Consider the following 19465-nt stretch of genomic DNA (forward strand, 5'->3'; position numbering starts at 1 on the left):
GCTTCTGCTCAAGAAGCAAGTGGTAGCTGTAGCCAGGAAGACCTTTGTACAATTAAATCTTGTACAACAGTTACACCCGTTCCAATCTCAGGAGGCACTGCTTATGGTCACTCATACCTTAGTCACCTCCTGATTGCACTATTGCAGTGTGTTCTACATGAGCCTGCTTAGAAGAACATTTAGAGGTTTTACCTGATCTAGAACATAACAGCGTGTGCACTATTGGGCCCTTTACTGTATGCTCATGTAACATCGCTGCTGTGTGAGCTGAACTGACTCCTGGTAGGTTCCAGGTGCAATTCAAGGTGCTGGTTGTCACCTTTAAAGCCCTACATACCATGGGGCCAGGTTACTTGAGGGGAGACTGTTCGCCAGATCAGGTAGAGTGGGCATGCTCTACCTTTGGTGCCTTCTCTGTCATGATGTATGTCTTGTGGAACAGCCTTTCCCTGAGATACAGACAGCCCTTACTGTTTTGACCTTCCAGAAGGCCATGAAGACATGGCTATTCTCCCAGGCATTGGGGCCAGGATGTTAATGGAGCTCTGGCATGGGTGTGGATGTGTTTCACAGGTTGATATCGTGATTTGGTCAGAAGCCTTGACTTAGTTTTCTTTTGATTGTTGGTGAATTAGGCTTTTCTTTTTTTCTTTGTTCACCAGAGTTTGTTTGATAGATGGGCAACTAATTAGTTTAATAATAATATATTTTTATAGTCACCTGACATAGAAAGGTTTCACTCCTAGCAATCAAATAGCCCTTATGTTACTGGGTTTATTTGGGACCTGAGGGTGAAACCCTTCTACCTTGAATGACTGGGAAAAGATGAAATGGTACACTGCTGGACTTAATTTTTTTTTAAAAAGCACAGAGAACATTTGAAACTTTCAAAAAGAAAAATAATAATAATAATAAAAATTTCTGCTAGATTTTGAACTAGCAGTCTTTCATTTTCAAGGCAAGAGGTATAGCCTTTTTTGCTATTACAACACCCAGGATGAGAGTAGGTCTCAAATAGTAAACATTGACTCAGTTGAAAGGGCATTCCTATCTCTTTGAAGTTTCAAGATACTGAAGCGTGCTATCTAAAACAGACAGGAACACTCGAAGAGACATAAACTAGAAAAATGGAAGTGGAGCAGAAAAACATGCCCTGATGCCACTGAGTAGGTGATGTTCATTTCTGTCCTCCAGAAATAGTTGCTTGGTCTGTCCTGGCTACAGGACAACTGGGCAGTGTGGATAAGCCCTAGGAAGTTCTTAAAGCCATCAGAGAAAGCACTAACTTACTGTCCTGAAGCAGAGTGCCCAACAATTTAGGTGCAGCTGTAAAGAACACCTTGTCCCCATCGATCAGCCCTCCATCTCAGTTATGGCATGAAAAAGGGCTAGTCTGTGAGATATTAAGGTGCCCTTTCTACATTCTCCCTACATATAAGTGATTATTACTTTGATCCCTCATTCGTTCTGTTCTTTTCAGTCATACAAAAACAAAAGGAAGCTAAGTTTCCACACATACTATAGCTTTTTCCCCAACAAGAAATAATAATAGCATTCTCATGTGGCAGAAATCTAAGAAAATTGTATCCTATAGGCTTTGTTACTTCAAAATGTTTTACTGTCTAAAACTGAGCTTCTATAACCTGTGAACTAGGTTGAAAAATATTTTTAGAAATGATTGGTTATTTATTTATCATTTTGTCTTTGCTTGCGGTGTACAAGGAATGTAGGGAAATAACTTCTATTGATTAAATTGTTCATATATTGTGGAACATGAATTCTAGTTCAAGTACAGACTTTGGTTCTAATGCATTTTTTTTCTTTTCAAGGAACAAAGTTATTGAGTGTTGCACCATGGAAGATTGCCTCCATACATCTTCTGAAAACCTTTCCAAGCTGGTCAGTTGGGCCCACAGTCATGGTACCATCTGCAGCCTCATTCCAAATTTAAAACACCTACTTTCAGAGGGTTCCCATGGCAATCTGACAGCTATGTGGGGCTGTAGCGCAGGCCATGCCTATCACTGGCCCCTGACAGCTACCTGTAGGGCTGGCTCACAGGAAAGAGTTTGTTTCCAGGATAACAGAAGCTTCAACTCTGATAGTCCCAGCATAATAGGTATGCCTTCAGACACCCAAGCGAGTCCAGTGGAACGCTATCCAGGGAGGTCAGGAAAAGCAAAGTTGGACTGTAACAGAAACAGAGATTCCTGTGATTTCTCCTACTGTAGCGAGCCTTCTGAATTAGATGAAACAGTGGAGGAATATGAAGATGAATCTAATCTTTTTGACATGGTCTGTGAGTCCTCAGTGACAGATGAAGATAGTGATTTTGAACCTCATCATCAAAGATCTCAGATAAGTTCCCTTAAAAGGCCTGGCCCATCTTCTTCATTTCATCTGGACTCTCGCTCTCAGGTCATTGATGGAAGCAGCAATGACGTATTAGTCAAAAAAATAAAGCAAGAACTCCCTGAGGATTATTATATCGTGGCTAATGCAGAAATCACTGGCGGCATTGATGGCCCTGCATTATCCTTGACACACATGTCAAAACCTAAAGCTGGAACCTCCTGTCCTGTGGCATCTAAGCCATCTTCCCATGCATCTCCTTCCCTCAGTGCTGACTTTGATTTACAGAATGTTTCAGCCTCTTCACAAGTTACATCAAGGCCAGTGGCCCAGAAACCTCCCAAAGTAACTCTGCCTTCCTCAAGCAGAAGGCCTGGTAGCGTCCCAACGGTAAATCCTCAGGTGGCCCTTCAGGTGCCTGCCAGCACTTCCAATGCTGGCAAACCTATAAGCATTCCTTTATCAGCCTTGCAACTCCCTGGGCAAGAAGAGCTGTCAGCCTCAGAAGATCTCCTCCAGCCCGGGCCAAATCAAGTTCCCAATGATGTAGCATTATCTCCTTCTGTTAGCACAGAGCCAGAGGTTAGCTCTAGCCAGCAGCAGCCAAGCACTGCTCCCACCACAGTCACTGAGCCAGTGGCACAGACAATACCAGGTATCAATATTTGGAATGTTTCTAATTATTATTTGCTTGGTGCATTTTTAAAAATTCATGGTATTTATCCAGAAGTTAATATTTTAACTCAGTGTGTACAAGTACTAACTGGTTACTGGTAGGGGGAAATACAGTTCATGTTGAAAACTTGAGATAGTAAGGAAGCATTAACTTACCAAGAATCAGTGTGATTTGGAGGCAAGATGAGTAGTATATAGGCTAATAAGATAGCTACTAACAGGCTTATTGCCCAGACTTCAGTTGTCCAGGACAGTGACCTACCTCATCCTAATCACAGTTTCTAACACCTTATAGAAGAGAAATTACATCTAATACAGTATGCAAATGAAAGTGCATTGGACCTTCATGCATATAATTTATTTTCTAAAGGGAGAGGAATGTATTCATGGTTCCTAGAAGATGAGAGCTTCAGGTAGAATAGATGCCAGGCTCGCACTCCCTCTGATATTAATGGGCAAATATCACAGCATGGCAATCTCTCATCAGAATGGGTTTCATTAGATTTTCCAAGAAAAGGGTAGGAGTTGGGTATCTGTAGCTACTTTGTGACGAAAGTTCCTTCTTGCATTGCCAGAATTTATACTACTGGTTACTTCAGTGTCTTTCTAGTGTCCTTGGTACTGTGTCAGACTACTTAACTCAGACAAATTCAGTTCAAGCAAGGAAAATGTAAAATATGAGCATCACGGTATTTCTAGATGCAGGGTTCTGAGTGCCACCAAGCAAAGGGTTTTTTTTGAAGCTATTCCACTTTATTCTTTAAAATACATGGGAAGTGGGGAAACAAAGACAAAAGAAGCAGGGGAGGTGGGAGAATTACAAGAGAAAATATTTTTTGTCTGTAAAATCTGTCAGTTGAAGCAGGGTAGTTGCATAACAAAGCCGCATCTAGTAGCATAACATGTCTCTTGCTTGGGCTTTCTTGGCAGATGAAAATGAGAGTGTGGAAGGGAATTTTTGTCCCAGTAAAGAAGGGCAAACAGATCAATATGTTTCCTAATGTACCCTACCTTCCACAGGATAGTCTTCTACTTGAAGATGTCCTATATTTGAAAGTCTGGGTAGTTCATGTTTGATTCAATGTTAGAACCATAAGAAAGGAGAACAGCAAGAGCCATACAGTTGTTGATCACCAGTCGTGAGGTGAAAAACGAGCAAGGAAATTATTCAATGGATCATTGTCTTTCTCAATATGATACAATGGCATTTCTGTTTAAGATACAGCAGCTATTTCTGCATTTGCATCATCCAAAATATGCAAGTTATCCAAGTTAAAGTGTAATTTTGGTCTCCTTTGTGGTTGATTTAAATCTGACTAGTCTGCTCCCTTTACTTTTTAAACCTTGCATTGCCTATACTAGAGCAGCCTGTCCTGAGCAAAATACCCTTGCACAAATTTAAATTACTTTGAGGTTTGTAAGTAAATAACGAATTCCTGCTCTAATAACTAACTCAGGAGTCTTTAATTGCAAAATAGTTAGAAAAAATGTCACATGAACACTAAATCCTCTAGCAACAAATCAACCAGTAGGTTGCCATCAAACCAAAATCAATAGAAAAATCTTAATACAATTCTGAAATGATAAAAGGGGCAGGGACAGGTAATAAGATTGATCTCTTTGGGTAGGGAGTTTCACAATGAAGATGGGACTACAGACAAAGAGCTTATTGAATTTCAGAAGGCAGGTACAACTCCAGCAGACTGGTTTAAACAAATCATATCGGAGAGAAAATCACATAGGAGGAGAACTCATAGTCTGCATCTAGACCAGAGGCAAGCAGTCTGAAGATAGTAAGCAGCCCTTCCCCTGCTGTACCTCCAATGATTTTGTGCTGCTGCTGCTGCAAGATTAAGAAAATAATGGGAGACAAGCAGGAAAGTTCAAAGATCCAGTCCAAGGAAAAGACAATATACCAGTCATGGTTCATGGTCAGGCCCATCCATTTGCATGTGTTGTTGTCCCCTTTCTCATCCCCTGAGCAACTCTGGTGGCCAAAATGTTGCAGGCTGGAGGTGGATATCAAGCCTTTTCTGGTAGGAAGAAAAGAGTGGTGGCAGAAAGACAAAACAAAAGAAAGTGCTAATGAAATGGTGGCAGGGGACCGGGGGGGGGGGGGGAGAAGACTGAATGAGCAGATGAATATGTATGAATGGATGGCTAAAGTAACTATACATATGGAGTCATTTTCATTCTCCCTCTATCTTTCTTGAGATGTTTACAAGGAAAAGAAATAGTGTGGTATCTTAATTATGATGGAAAGGGCATGTTCAGTGCCTTCAGACAAGGGCATTGCTCAGTTATTCTGCTGTTCTGAATAGCAAACCTTTTGTGGAAAGCAAAAGAGATGAAAGAAGCAGTGGGAAAATAAGTTACAAGTGGAAAGCAACATTGTTGGGACTCTCTGGAAAGTCCAGGCAAAAATGGCAAATAAAATGGCATAGTCCTAAATGCAGTGCAGAAAGACTGCTGTAATTGTCATGGTTTAACGATACTTCTCTAAGCTAGAGCAAATATAGCTAAAAGAGGAGTAGTTCCACTGTCTCTGAAAGAGGCAGTGGTCCACTTCTTCCTCAAGAAACCATAGTTGGATCCCTTAGATCAGGACAATTTTCATCCAGCCTCCAGCCTCCCCTTTTTGGGAAGGTTATAGTTTATAGAGAAGGTGGTTGGCTTGCAGGTCCAGAGGGTCCTGGAGGAAGTGGATTATCTGAACCCCTTCCAGCTTTGGTCACACTTATCGATGGCCTCTGCTGGGACTGGGATGAGCATCCATCCTGGCTCTCCTCGGTCTCTCTGCACCCTTTGATACCACTGACTGTGATATCCTTCTGGGCTGGCTTAGGCTATCAAGAGTTGGGTCCTTTACACTGTTCTCCATTGCTCAAGTTGGTGTTGGGGGGAGTGGTCTGGCCCGAGACCTCTGCTTTGCAGGGTGTCTCAGGACTCCAGTCTCTCCCTTCTCCTTTTTCATATCTTCATGAAACCATTGGGGAAGGTCATCTGTCAGCACAGGGTGTGGTATCACTGGTATGCTGATGATACTCAGTTGTACATCTCTGTCACCAGCCATCTAAGGGAAGCTCCAAGGTTCTATCCCAGAGTCTGGAAGCTGTGGGGATCTCAGTGGGGAAGAACAGGCTTCAGCTCAACCCTTCAAAGACTGGCTATGGGTTCTGGGACCCATGGAACTGGAGAGATTTCATCTTTGAATCTGGATGGGGTTGCACCATCTCGCTCAGATACCATGAGCAATCTAGGGATTCCCTGCACTCACAGCTCCTGCCTGAGGAGTAAGTAGCATCTGTGGCTCAGGGGGTTTTATACAGTTCCATCTTGTGACCAGTTGCCCCTGTTCCTGGATTGGGGGGCCCTGCTCATGGTCACTCACCCCTTAGTCACCTCCTGATTGGATTATTGCAATCTACTTATAGCTGTCTTTGAAGACCATTCAGAAGCTTCAAGTGGTCCAGAATGCGATGGCATGGGTAGTTACTGATGCCTCTCATTATGTTCACATAGCACCTCTACTCCGTGAGCTGCACTGGTTTCTAATAGGCTCCTGGGTGCAATTCAAGTTGCCTGTTATCACCATAAATATGGCACAGGAGCAGGTTATCTGCAAGAGTGCCTGCTCCTGAGAGTATCTGCCCACATCCAATAATTAGATGCACTGGGTCCCTTCATTGAGGTAACCCCATCTTATGCTGCAAGACTTGAATTAAGAGAAGAGGCAAAATTCTCGGTGGCAGTCCCTGCCATCCATCCATCCATCCATCCATCCATCCATCCATCCATCCATCCATCCATCCATCCATCCATATATATTTATATGCCACCCATCACCCCCAGAGGGTGATTGTGAACAATCTTCTTTGGAACAATCTTCCCCAGACATATGTTGGCCCCAACCGTACAGACCTGTAGAAATTCAGTTAAGACTTCACTCTTCCACACACTTTGTAGTCAGGTGGAGCTGAGTCCCTAAGGAGTGTGTTGTAAAAACCATTTCAGTGAGTTGGCCAGGCTTGATTCCGAACTCCTTTCAGCTGCAGAAAGGAATTGCGATGTGTAACATCAGCCCCTGTGTTTGGCAAACACATTCATGGGTTGGCCAGACCATCTGATATATATTGTCAGGACCCCTGAAAGACCTATGCACATACACAATTAATTTAGTTTTCTACCTTGCCTAGTCAGTAGAGTAGCATTGTCAGCTTTGCAAGGGTTTTGAATCTGTATGCTTGTTTATTGGTATTTTGTGATCATCTGTAACAAATCTCTTTTCCCAGATTTTTATTGGTTTGGGCTTTTATTCTGAGTGTTATGGAGTAGAAATTGGTGGAGGTTTTTTTCTTTTTAACATCTCAGTCTGATTCCTTTGGAAAAGTTTTTAAAGTTTAATATTTCTCTTAAACCAATATTGCTTTTAAAAACGAAATCTTATATATGCGCCCCTTGTTACATAGAAACCATTAGCTGCAAGATGTGAAATGCCTGTGAACGATAAGTGTTTTAATTATTTATAAAAGAGAATCTTCACATAAATTTTTTGCTTTGGATGCCTCCAAGTCCAACATTTAGAATCTGTTAAAGAAAATGCGATCCATTGAAAATATTGAATGTTTACTTTTTATATAACATTTGGAATCCTTTTATGGCACAAGAAAATTTGTCTAAAATGGAAGTTTAACTTAGCCAACATCCATTATAAACCTCTTAATGCTGGAGGTAAAAACTCACTATCAGTTTTATAACTTTGATTATTTCAGCAGACACAAAACATACACATAAAATATCTATTAAACTTCAATGTAGATTTAAAATTTGTTCTTTGCGCTTTTTTCTAAATGTCAAGGAAATGTTTATGCTTCTAATCTTTGAGCTTTATGTTTTTGTTAACCAGAGGCAACTCAGTGAAAAGAACAAAATTCAGTAGCTTTCAAAAGGCTTGTCTCTTAGATGTATTGAGTTAATTTATGAAGAAAGCTATGTATGTAAAAATATTTATTGTTGTTATTTCTGTGTTTTAGCACCACACACTATCTACATCATCAGTATTTGGCATATTCATAACTCTTTGTTATAAAACATACAATTTTGCTCTTTGTATATAGGTCAGCTTATTTTTTTAAAAAAATACATTCCATGTAATTCACCATGTAACTGGTGAATTAACCAGAGGTATAGATCATTATAAGTTCTACCAATTCTTAGGTATCTTTAGATTCGACTGAAATTTAGATGGAAATACAAATAGTCCCCAGTTTAAGAACGAGTTCCATTCACAAGGTCTGTCTTTAAGTTGAATTTGTATGTAAGCTGGAACAGTATTATTGTATAATACTGTATAAGTAGTATTGTGTAATTAACTCGAACCATTGTGTATTTAATTCAAATCATTGTGTATTTAAGTCAAATTGGTACAATAGGCTCTGTTGTTAACTGTGGGCTGTCCTTAAACCGGGCTTTCTTAACCTGGGGACTATCTGTATGTATTACTTCAGATGTGTTATTTTGAAGGAACTCTTTAAATGGCAACATGCAATGTTTCAAAATGTGTTTAGCAAACTGTGCTATGTTACTCTGAGTGGGTCTTCTGCCCTGAAATCTTGTCCTGTTTTTATGTACCATCATTGTCATATCTGGGATACTTGTAGGTGTGATTGCCAGGAAATAAAAGCTACATCTACTGAGATTTTTTATTCTATACATTAATAAAGGTGCAAGAGTTTCGTTTTCTACTGCATACAAATAATCTATTTGCATCAGGCAAAGTACAGGTAGTCCTTGTTTAGCAACCACAGTTGGGATCAGCAACTCAGTTGTTAAGCAAAGCAGTCGCTAAGTGAAACTGACTGTGCTTATGATCTTACTTCAGCTTTCCTTTGCTTTACAGACCTGTGAAGGTCATAAATGCGAGGATTGGTTGTAAAGTTACTTTTTCATCACAGACATAACTGTGAATGGTTGCTGTCTGAGGCAGTTGCTAAATGAGGACTACCTGTATTTGTATTTGTATTTGTATTTATAGTTCAGATATTACTGAACTGCTGCTCCTGATATTTCTCACATTTGGCTATCTGACTGGAGCTGCTGGGAGGTGTAGTTTGGCAATATCTGGAGGCCCACAGGTTCCTCACACATATGCCATAAAAGCAGGTCCAATCATTAATCACATGTGTTATGAAGAGTTGCTTCATTCTTTTGGGTATCTGTAATTGTTGTTATATAAAAAGTGGATTATTGGTTGTGAGCACTTGGGAACAGGACAGGCTATAAATCTTAGATTAAGTAGCACAAAAGCCCATCCCCCTCCCCAATATAATCTAAATTGTTCTGGACGTAATACTATATATATACTGAAATAACAGTGCTTTATACTGTTGCAGGTTGATCTATGATGTAAAAGTTATTTTATCTTATATAAGATTGTTCTAAAACTCTTCTTTCTTTTAGAAGAGAAAGTCCTTAGTTCTTTGCTAAGCCAGGTTTTGAAAGTATCCTTAGTGTCTCTCTTCTGTATGAAATAACGAGTTTAGAGAACTGGCAGTTCATTCAGCCTAGCTCTGCTGGTGAGCCAAATTTAACATGGGGGGTGTGTGTATCTTATTTTTTTTTTTGTAATAAAGAGAAAATTAGTGTTCAGGTAAATAACAAGAAAAAATGAGAAAAAATTCAAATTAAACCTTTATTTGAAATGCACTCTAGACTGATAGAGAAGATTGGGCTGTCTGTATAGTATTATAAGCTGCAATACAATAAAACTTTAAATATATTATAGTCTGTTCTCCTCCTCTATGTTACAAAATATTTGGCAAGTGACATCCTATTTCTTGCAGGTTGCACAAGTTTAAAAAGTATATTTCCAAGAAGCCAAACCATGGAGTTGCTTGGACAGCAAATACCTCATGTTGCATTGTCTAACAAAAATGTAATATTAATCATCATAAACACTCAGACCTGTAGAACTAGAATGAAATAGTTAAGAAATGATGTGAAGTATTTACCATCTGCTGGGAAGAAACATTAGTTGATGGCTCTTTCTCCTGCACCTTCCCAAGGATCCTTGCTTGGCCATGGTTGCAAACAATAATTAGTTGGTCTGATTTGTCATGGCAATTCTTGCATTTCTCTGCTCTAATTTTGCAATTAAAGACAATAATATGGAGCCTTCGTGAACAACTGTAGTGTACCCCCAGATTATTTCTCTCTTGCTAGATAGTGTTAGATTTAAATAGTGAGATACTACGTTTATGTTTCTCTCTGAATGTTTTTTAACATGTGAAAATGTTATTAAGTGCTAATACTGAAGAATCTGGTCTTCAGTGTAGGGCAAAGTTCTTCTCAAATCTGACTATTGCTTAGCGACAGTAGGGTTGCAGATAGAAGATCCAAGTTCCGTTCTGATATATTTAGCAAGCTTTGTCATAGTAAATATCATGTTCCATTATCAGAATTGTCTTCAACTTATGGATTTTAAATACTGCTTGCAGATGTAAGAGACTGAAGAAGAGAAAAATGAGCATAGAAACATTGAGTATCCTTTCCATTTCTGTGAATGTACTTAAAAATAAGTCAAGGTTAACAGTAACTGCATTTTATCATTTCTGTTGTCTTACCTAAATCAGTATATCTACTTAAAGAGAGATGGAGAACAACCTATATTAATAGTTGTTAATTGCATTTCTGACTAGATACTATATGGAATCTGTTAATGTTTTAAAAAATGCTGGAACCTCCGGACAAGAGGCAAAACTCTAGTGCTAAAACATTGGCTTTGTTCCAGTGAACTTTGTTTTTGCACCTCAGTCTTTTACAGAACACTATGATTCTGCAGAACCCAGTTTGAAAAATCCAGTTTGAAAAAATCAGTATGATATGTACAAGTTGAAGTTCTTGGTTGAGGTAATTGTAGCTCCTCCTCAGGACATAGGACAAGGTAGGAAGTGCCAAAATACACTTACACGGCCATTATGCTATTCCCTTTCGGGATAAATAATATTGTGTAAAATGAGGAAAAGTAAGAAATAGGAAGCCAAATAAATTAATGCCTAAGGTAAGAAAAGGGAGAGGACATACATATAATCTAGTTTATACCAACACCACTCTATATTTCTGCATACCTTTCTATCTTTGCAAACTATCCTCGCTTCTACTGCATTAATCCACTGCTTCATACATTACGTCACTTCTCTTTTGAAGGCTCCATTCAGCCATGACTTTCTTGGTCTTCACCTTCTTCTTAACCAATGCACTTTCCTCTCCTCTTTTCCTATTCGATATTCATTCATTCTCTCTGCATGATCAGACTGTTCCAGCATACTACTGTCATACTGGTCATCAACTTTTAATGTAACCCATTCTGACTGCGTTCAACTTACTTTTGTGTTTGTTATGACATATTTGATTCTCACTTCTGTATAACAAAGTGGGCAAAAGCAAGTTTTTGTACACAATGTCCTCTGCGTACAAAAGTACCCACAATCAAATCACCGTTGTTATGTTACCACAAGCATTTCCGATACATTTATAATAAATACATTATATAACCAAGAAGACAGTACATATTATTTAGCATTAGTGCTTGTTCAATGTTGAACCAATCACTAAATATTCCATTTGTTCTTATATACCCTTTACTTCCATCATATACTGTTCTTACTGCATTCAGTAACCACCATTTAACCCCATATGCGCTTATAATTCTAACCCATTCAAGTTTATAATAGGCTTTCTTTAAGTCAACAGCAAAACAGTGCTCTGCACATATTCTACTCCACATAAAGCTACACAGCATCTCACAACTTTTGGTCATTGTTACCTTTCCTTCACGTGTTCAACAGAACGCTGCAAACTAATCCTCTTGTACGCTCTTGCTAGTTTTCTCTTTGTACAGTGGAATCATGTTATTGTTCAAATCCTCAAGCCCAGATCTTCACGTACATTTTAAAGAAGTCACACAGCTGCTTGTATACTACATCCATGGTTTAAGATTTCTCCACTCCAGTTACACTTCTACACTTGCAACCTAACAATCTCTCTCTCTCTTTCCCTTAGACACTAATATTCATAGCATTTGTTTCAGTTCCACACTTTGATATCAAAATGTCTACATGGAGATTGGGAGGTGGGGAGTGGCAGATGATGAAAGCATTTTGTTGGTGTTGCAAACTCTGCTCCTTTTGTATGTGTCTTTGTAATGGTATGTGGGGATGACTTTGGGAGACAGGAGGGAGAGGCGCAGACTGGACAACTGGCATGTAAAACTATCTCAGCTCACAGAAGGAGGGAAGGTGTGGGAAACATTTCAGAAGGGACCCTCCCTACTTTTCCAGAGAGTAAAAGGAAAGGAGGGGAGAAATACTTTCAGTCTTGCAAGATTCTGTTAATGTAACCTTACAATAAAGATAGAGCTAGTACTCCTGGTTGTGCTTCTTGTCTGGACTACCTTGCAGGGCTAACAATCATGTTCTCATATACACACATCAAAAGGGGTAAAGCTTGCATTGTAATGGTACAGTGTTGCTTTGATTTTGACCAAAGCATTAAATCCTGCTGATGTTCCTTCTTTGACATACCATTATCGTTCCTGTACAAATCTCTAAAATACTCAATTTCATCACTTTTTAAAAAATTCAGTTCACCCTGCTGAAAGCTCCTTGTTCAGCCCTTTTCATCTACTTCCAACCTTTTTTTCCCTCATCAAAATTGCTCTGCATTTTCTCTGACCTCTTTTAATTATTCCTTGCCCTCTGTTACATAGTATCTTTCCTACCATTTCAAGCAGTTTCCATATTCTTCCTCCTTTCCCCTTTTGGGACCTTGAGACACAGCTGTGTGTATCGGAGGAGAGGAGTGCCACCTTGCACCAAGCCCAGGTGCTGGGAAACAAAAGATAGCATGCTCCAACACTGTTGCTTCTCTCTCCTTGCTGCCTCTTACTCTTCATCCAGTGCTCACAGATTTTCTTCACCTTCCAAGGCTGTATACTATAGTACTGTAGGCATAGCTAGAAACATATCTATTTTCCTAAAAATTATGCTTGTTGATGGACCAATGGTAAAATATAACTTCAGCTTTTAAAAAGTAAAATTTAGTCCCAGAGTAAATTTATGATGAAGGAACATCTGTATGACCTGTAGGGTCAGAAAATACCCTGCAAAATATATTAAATGTTGCATTACTCTTCCCCACCCAGAGCAATAAAAAATGTAGCCATCAAATCCCAACAGATTGCTCTACACCTAATGGAAGAACCAGTGGTCCATTTAACTCTGAGATATGATGATCTACCAGGAGATCAATAGACCTGTGCTTAAAATATGGACATTTAATAGTTGTGTAAAACAGGTAGCAGGGGCATAATGACCTCTGTTGCAATGTATCCAATTCCCCAGGAGATCAATATTCCCATTAGAAAACAAAACCAAATCAGAAGAGGCCTTTGAAGCCAGGTGTTCATTCTCTTGGGCAGCCAAGACAAAATGGCAATAATGTCACATTGCCCAGCAACCAGACAGTAGAAGGAATGTGCCTACAGCAGACTTAGGTAGTCAGTAGGACCTGGGCAGTTCATTGCCTCTGACAGCATCCTCCTTGGGTGGGTTAATGAGGTTTGGTAAATTGTAACCAATTTGGTTACTGAAGCTCAAGCTCCGATACTTTGGTCACCTAATGCGAAGAGAGGACTCTTTGGAAAAGACCCTGATGCCGGGAAAGATTGAAGGCCAAAGGAGAAGGGGATGGCAGAGGATGAGATGGTTAGATAGCATCACTGAAGCAATGAGCATAAAACTGAGCAAACTCAGGGAGGCAGTGAAGGACAGGAAGGCCTGGCGCAATATGGTTCATGGGGTCACGAAGAGTCGGACATGGCTTAACGACTGAACAACAACAACAAAATTGTTTATGCTGTAAGACTTGTATTAAGAGAAGAGGCAAAACACCACTGCAATAGCAGAACTCCGAACGCTGGCTTCAAGCTGTCTCAGTAGTAAGCTGGGGATGAGATGGAGGTGATGTGCCTTAAGAAAGATCAGCGAGGCAATAAGCAGACCTTGAGGATGAGCCTCTGATGCAGTGGAAGGTTTAGGCATGTGATTCTCCACATGTCTTCTGAAGTACAGAGCATTGTCACAGTTATTCCATAAATTATTTATGAATGCCCCTGGACATTTCTAAAAGTGAGCTATTACTATATAATTAACATTCGAAACAAGCACAGTCATTACAGTGGTACCTCGGTTCATGAACTTAATTCGTTCCATGACTCTGGTCGCCAACCGATTTTGGTCGCCAACTGAATCAAATTTTCCCATAAGGTTCAGTGTAAATACGGTTAATCCATTCTGAACCATATGTATATATTTTTTTAAACCACAAAAATATGAAACAAAGTACAGTACAGTACAGTATGAAGAGAGAGAACACTAACCTTGCTCGAGGCGACTTCTGGCGTGGAGGACAGGAAGGCGGGTGGGGAGGCGGTTATTGCTTGGAGGGAGAGTCCCCCTCCCTACAGGAAGCCACGACCATGTGTCATGGCAGGGAAAATGGCCGCGGGTCGTGTTTGTCACCCGATGCGGAGTTCGTGAACGGAAGCAAAATTTTGCGAACAGTGTTGTTCGTGACCCGAATTGTTCGTGAACAGAAGCGTTCATGAACCAAGGTATTACTGTACTATGGTTTAAACATAACATTACCTAATTTGAGTCCTTGGCGTGGGATGGGCTACTATATAGATCAAGTAAATCAATAACTATGAGTTTCCTTAAGTTACTGTCACAGCTAAAAATAATAAAGATTTGCAGGGTAGTAGCTGGAAGGACACTGGCTCTCTCTTGTGAGTTTGTAATGACTGGAATTAAGGGACACACTTTAGAAACTAAAATATGTGAAATTCTTTTTACAGAGCAGATGGAAGCAATTTTTTTTTTAGTTGTGTTCCAGGTTACTTTTTTTTTTTTTTTTTGGCATTAAATGTTATTTCTACAAACTCACATCCACACTTTGAAAAGTAATGAAAATGCCCATTCATTCTTAGCTTTATGTTCTATCAGATATTCTCTTCTTTTCCCTCCATTTCTGTGGCTGCTAATAAACCTTGAGTAACACCCTGAGTAAAAGTATGTGCTAGGATTTCTATAGTGGACATGGACGAATACTGTATATGTTCTGTTTTCTTTTAAAGTTTTGTGAACTACCTTAAGTACTTTGTAAAGTAGAAAGAGAGACAGAGCATTTTATTTATATTATTTATCAAATAAATAAATAAATAAAACCCTTCCCTTGCCCCATAGTGTAGGGCATTGTTGCTAGATATGTTTCTGTGCAAATTTTCTGTTTCCTTTTGCTCCCTGTAATGCAGAGGATCATCCTGCTTCCTAACCTTTCTATTCCTTGGGGTTTGTCCTGCATAGCTCACTTAATTTGATTGGAGCTTTGGGGAAATGTGTTAAAAGTCCCAGTTTTGCTCTTTCAGTTAAATGTGAACGTGCCTTACCTTGTATCAAAACAAGGCAAATCATAGGCAAACCAGACTACTTATATAATAAAGCTTTACCTATTTTCTTCTATTCAAAGAAATAAATTAAAAATATCAACAGGATTTTGTTGTTGTTGTTGTTGTTGTAGTTCTAGAAGTAATAGCTCAATACTTCAGCTAGAGAGTTCTTCAAATAGATGCTTCTCCTCTGCACAGGAAGTCACACTCTACTCTGTTAAGAAAGCACAGTGGCACCATTCAACTGAATAATGAAAAATTAGCCCAATAGCCTATTTCTAGAAATGCATTTTATGATTTTGGTTGTGAGCTGCCTTGAACTGCTATGAGGCAAGGCAAGATATAAAAGATTTGCATAAATAAATAAAGAATATACTGGACCAGTTTATAGTATTCTGTGATCCAGCATTCTGTCTAACATTTGCTTAAGAAAAGCTCATCAATGCAACATGAATGTGATGCAGTAGTTCCTCATCTGGAAACATTCTCAATCTGATCTCGGTAAAGGCTGTTCCAGTGGTTTATTTTGGAGGAGCAGGGAAAGCATTCATTAGCAGAAGTCTCTTTGCTGTGTTTTCCTGTTCCTACTGCCCTTTCTAAGCTTTAAATAATCTGATAATTGTGTTGAGGAAAGGGAAAGCAATGCATTTAAAAGCCAGTGACTTGATCTGATGAAAAAGCATAAACTAAAAAGAGCAAATTCTATCATAGCAATGTTTTGTAGCTGTTATCTTCTCTAAGAGGTGAGAATGTTCATGGAATTGAAGTTCCCTGGGAAGTTCATACAGTATTCTATGCACTATTAGAAGCTGACAGCAATAGCTCACTGCACATTATATATTTATATTCCTGTGGATATAACGGATAAATTAGAACAGGGCATCTGTGATTTATTGCATTTGGCAATATGATCTTTTTTTAAAAAATGTATTTACAGGCTAAGGACTGTATATGTCCTTCTTAATAAGTAATATATCAGCTGAGTCCTGTCAAGTTCCATAGAAAACTCCAGAATGTGATTTACTAGGTTAATTACTGCCTTGCGGCTTCATGCTGCTAAGCCTGAAATTACAATCACATTCTAAAGTTGATTTAAGAATATTCACTGGTTAGACTACAGCACAGCTTATTATGATTAATGTAATAAAATATTTATTGCATATTATGTTTCATTCCTTTGTTTTTCTGTTTACTTACAATGTCTACGTGCAAAAGCTGGGATGTTGCAATTGGAATCAAACTAGATGTTACAGCTACAGCGTGTCTACCTCCGTACCAGAGGTAAATGCTTGCGTGCATCTCTATTTAATCTCAGAAGGGTTTGTAAATGAGAGACGAATCCTTCTCTTGAAATTTATCACAGGGTCATTCAGTCATTGCTCAGGTCAACTCTCATATTAGAAATGATCAAATGGTTTGGGCAAGGGAAAACTGTTTTGTGATAAATCAATGGAAAATGAGGTGGGGTTCACTTTCTTCTCCTTTGTTCCCCCCCAAGTCCTTTACTTATTTTTGTTTGTTTGCTTTTATAAAATACAGGTGTGGAGACAAATCCCCCTGCATTGTGGAAGGAAGGCTTTCCTAATGCTTTCTTATGTTGCTGTATTTCCATAAAATTTCTCTTCATCTGCTTCTGATATTGGAAGTGGAAAACGAGATGGATCGGAGAAGTTTTTCAGTGGAAATAAAGGCAGGAGAAAAATGATTAAAAAGCCCCTTTATTCAATGCAGCTTCTGAAACAAGATTAACTTCTCTTGTTGCATAAACAACTGCCACAAAACCCTACACCACTACAAGTTGTAGTTTTGCCTTGATCCTGCTTCTAACTATTTATTTATTTAGAAATCTCTATTCTTTATGTCAGGGTTCTTACAATAATTCAGGATTATTTAACTACATGGACTCACAATATTATAAAATAAAAAAATTAAAATACATTAAAATGAATCAAAAGTAGGGATCGGATAAAATATAATTGCTTAATGAAACAGCAAATATTTATAAGAAAAAGTCTGTTGGAATAAAATGGTATTTATTAAGTGGCAAAATTCAGCTGAAGTTCTGGGAAGGTCTGTCCTTGGTGGAGGTTGTGTAAGAGAAGGTGATCCTAGCTGAATCCTGACAAAGTCCTCAACAAGTTGAGACTTCCAAAAATCATCAACAAACTAATAAATGCACTGTACAAATATAAATTGGTACCATGTGTGTGTAAATATTCTTTATGCTGCCTTCAGGACCAAGTGCCGCTTGTATGGCTAGTAATAAGGGCATATATTCCTGTGGCAAGTCCTCCCACCCCGAAAAGGGCTGCAACTGGTATACAAGTTGGAGCTAGGCAAAGGCCTGCCTGGACATACCCTCTACTTACCAGCAGCAGCCAGGAGGTTAGGAAGACCCTTAAGTCATGTATCCGCTCCTTTGACATCAAGAGAGAACACTGAAGCCAACAGAGAAGCTTGGTGCACCATCAGTAACTTTGACTTGCTTGAGTTTAGCTTTAGTCTGTTTCATCACATCCAGATCCTGATAGCCACCAGGGTTTGGGGCAGGACATCAGCTGCATGGCCTGGGGTAGTGTGGTAAAGCTGGATATTGTCTCATATTGATCATACTGTATCCTGAATTGACAGATGACCCCTCTCAACAGCTTCATGTAAAACTTAACCTCTGGTACAAAAAGGACCAACACTTGAGATGCCCCACAAGGGTGTTACTACCAGGTGGATGTCTCCCTTGTGCCACCGACTAGAATTGCTCACAGAGGAAGGAGCAGAACCCCTGCAGAATACTGCCTCCAGTCTCTAACCCACATGTTTAATCCAGAAGAACACCATGGTTGGTGGTATCAAAGGCCACTGAGAAGTCTAACAGGACTCGAAGAGGTGCACTCCCTTGATCCAGATTCCAACAAAGGTGCTCCATTTGAGGGACCATGCTATATATTTAGCATTTCAGTGGTGGATCTCATATATAGGGTTATGCTCTAATTGTTGTATAAACGCTGTAGGTTCCATCCACGGATAAATTCTTCCACTGGCAATCTCTATTACAATTATTAGAGTATGTTTTGTGAGATGGGCGGTATCTAAATTTGAAATATAAGTAAATAAATAAATAAAACATTTGTCACTGGATTGTGCCCAGCATTTATTGCTGCTTTAAACTGCAAGAGTACACATTGACTTGGGAGTAAGACCCATATTAACACAGTGGAGCGGCACTGTTTGAGGAACTGAGATTCCTTAATAATCTGGTTTTATTTTCGGAGCGTTTTTTTAAATTAACTAAATATAAAAATATAAAGAATATATAAATGATAAAAAAAGCTAAAAAAACCATACGAGATGTGTATTTATAGACATACATATATCAATAAAATGAAGCCACAATTCATTAAAGTCATCTATATTAATCTATATTAATCAATTGTACAAACTGCTGAATATTCTCTTTCTTTAGAGCCACTCATATGAGGTGGGCTAGGCAATATATTTTAGAATCTTTTATTGCATAATTGAGTATGTTATTAACTGAAAATAACCAGGAAAAAAACCCCAGTTCTTAAAGCTTAGAATCTGGAGATCAACCCTAATTTTTACAAGACACAAAACTGGTGTCAGTGAATCTAACAGGAAATTGTAACAGATGAGATTTAGCATATTTTTTAGCACAAAATTGTTTGTTTGTTATTTATTTACCCCATAGAAGGCCCAAGCCATAAAGAGCTTTATAGGTTGACATTAGCATTTAAGTTGCACCCAGAAGCTAACAGGCAACGAATACAAGGCCTGTAATATAGATGTTACATACTCCCAGTGGTGACTGCAAGTAAGCATTTGGGCCATTTCATTTTGCATCAACTGATGCTTCTGAATGATGTTTATAAGCAGCCCCATGTAGATCCCACTGCAGTAATCTAGATAAGTAGTGAT

The 19465-nt window shown here is 39.0% G+C and overlaps 1 protein-coding gene across 1 annotated transcript in view; it reads left to right on the forward strand.

The window, feature by feature from the left end:
* Positions 1–826: 826 nt before the first annotated feature.
* The window catches only part of KIAA1958 (KIAA1958 ortholog), a 56840-nt gene continuing 38201 nt past the window's right edge, over positions 827–19465 (forward strand). The window contains exon 1 of the mRNA XM_025166058.2: positions 827–3007. Coding sequence (XP_025021826.2) covers positions 1774–3007 — 1234 coding nt within the window. The 5' untranslated portion in view covers positions 827–1773. The remainder of the gene's footprint in view (positions 3008–19465) is intronic.

Source organism: Python bivittatus, unplaced genomic scaffold, assembly GCF_059951505.1.
Source record: "Python bivittatus isolate LINGU-HERP-01145 unplaced genomic scaffold, Pbiv_v1 ctg000850_np1212, whole genome shotgun sequence".
NCBI lineage: Eukaryota > Metazoa > Chordata > Lepidosauria > Squamata > Pythonidae > Python > Python bivittatus.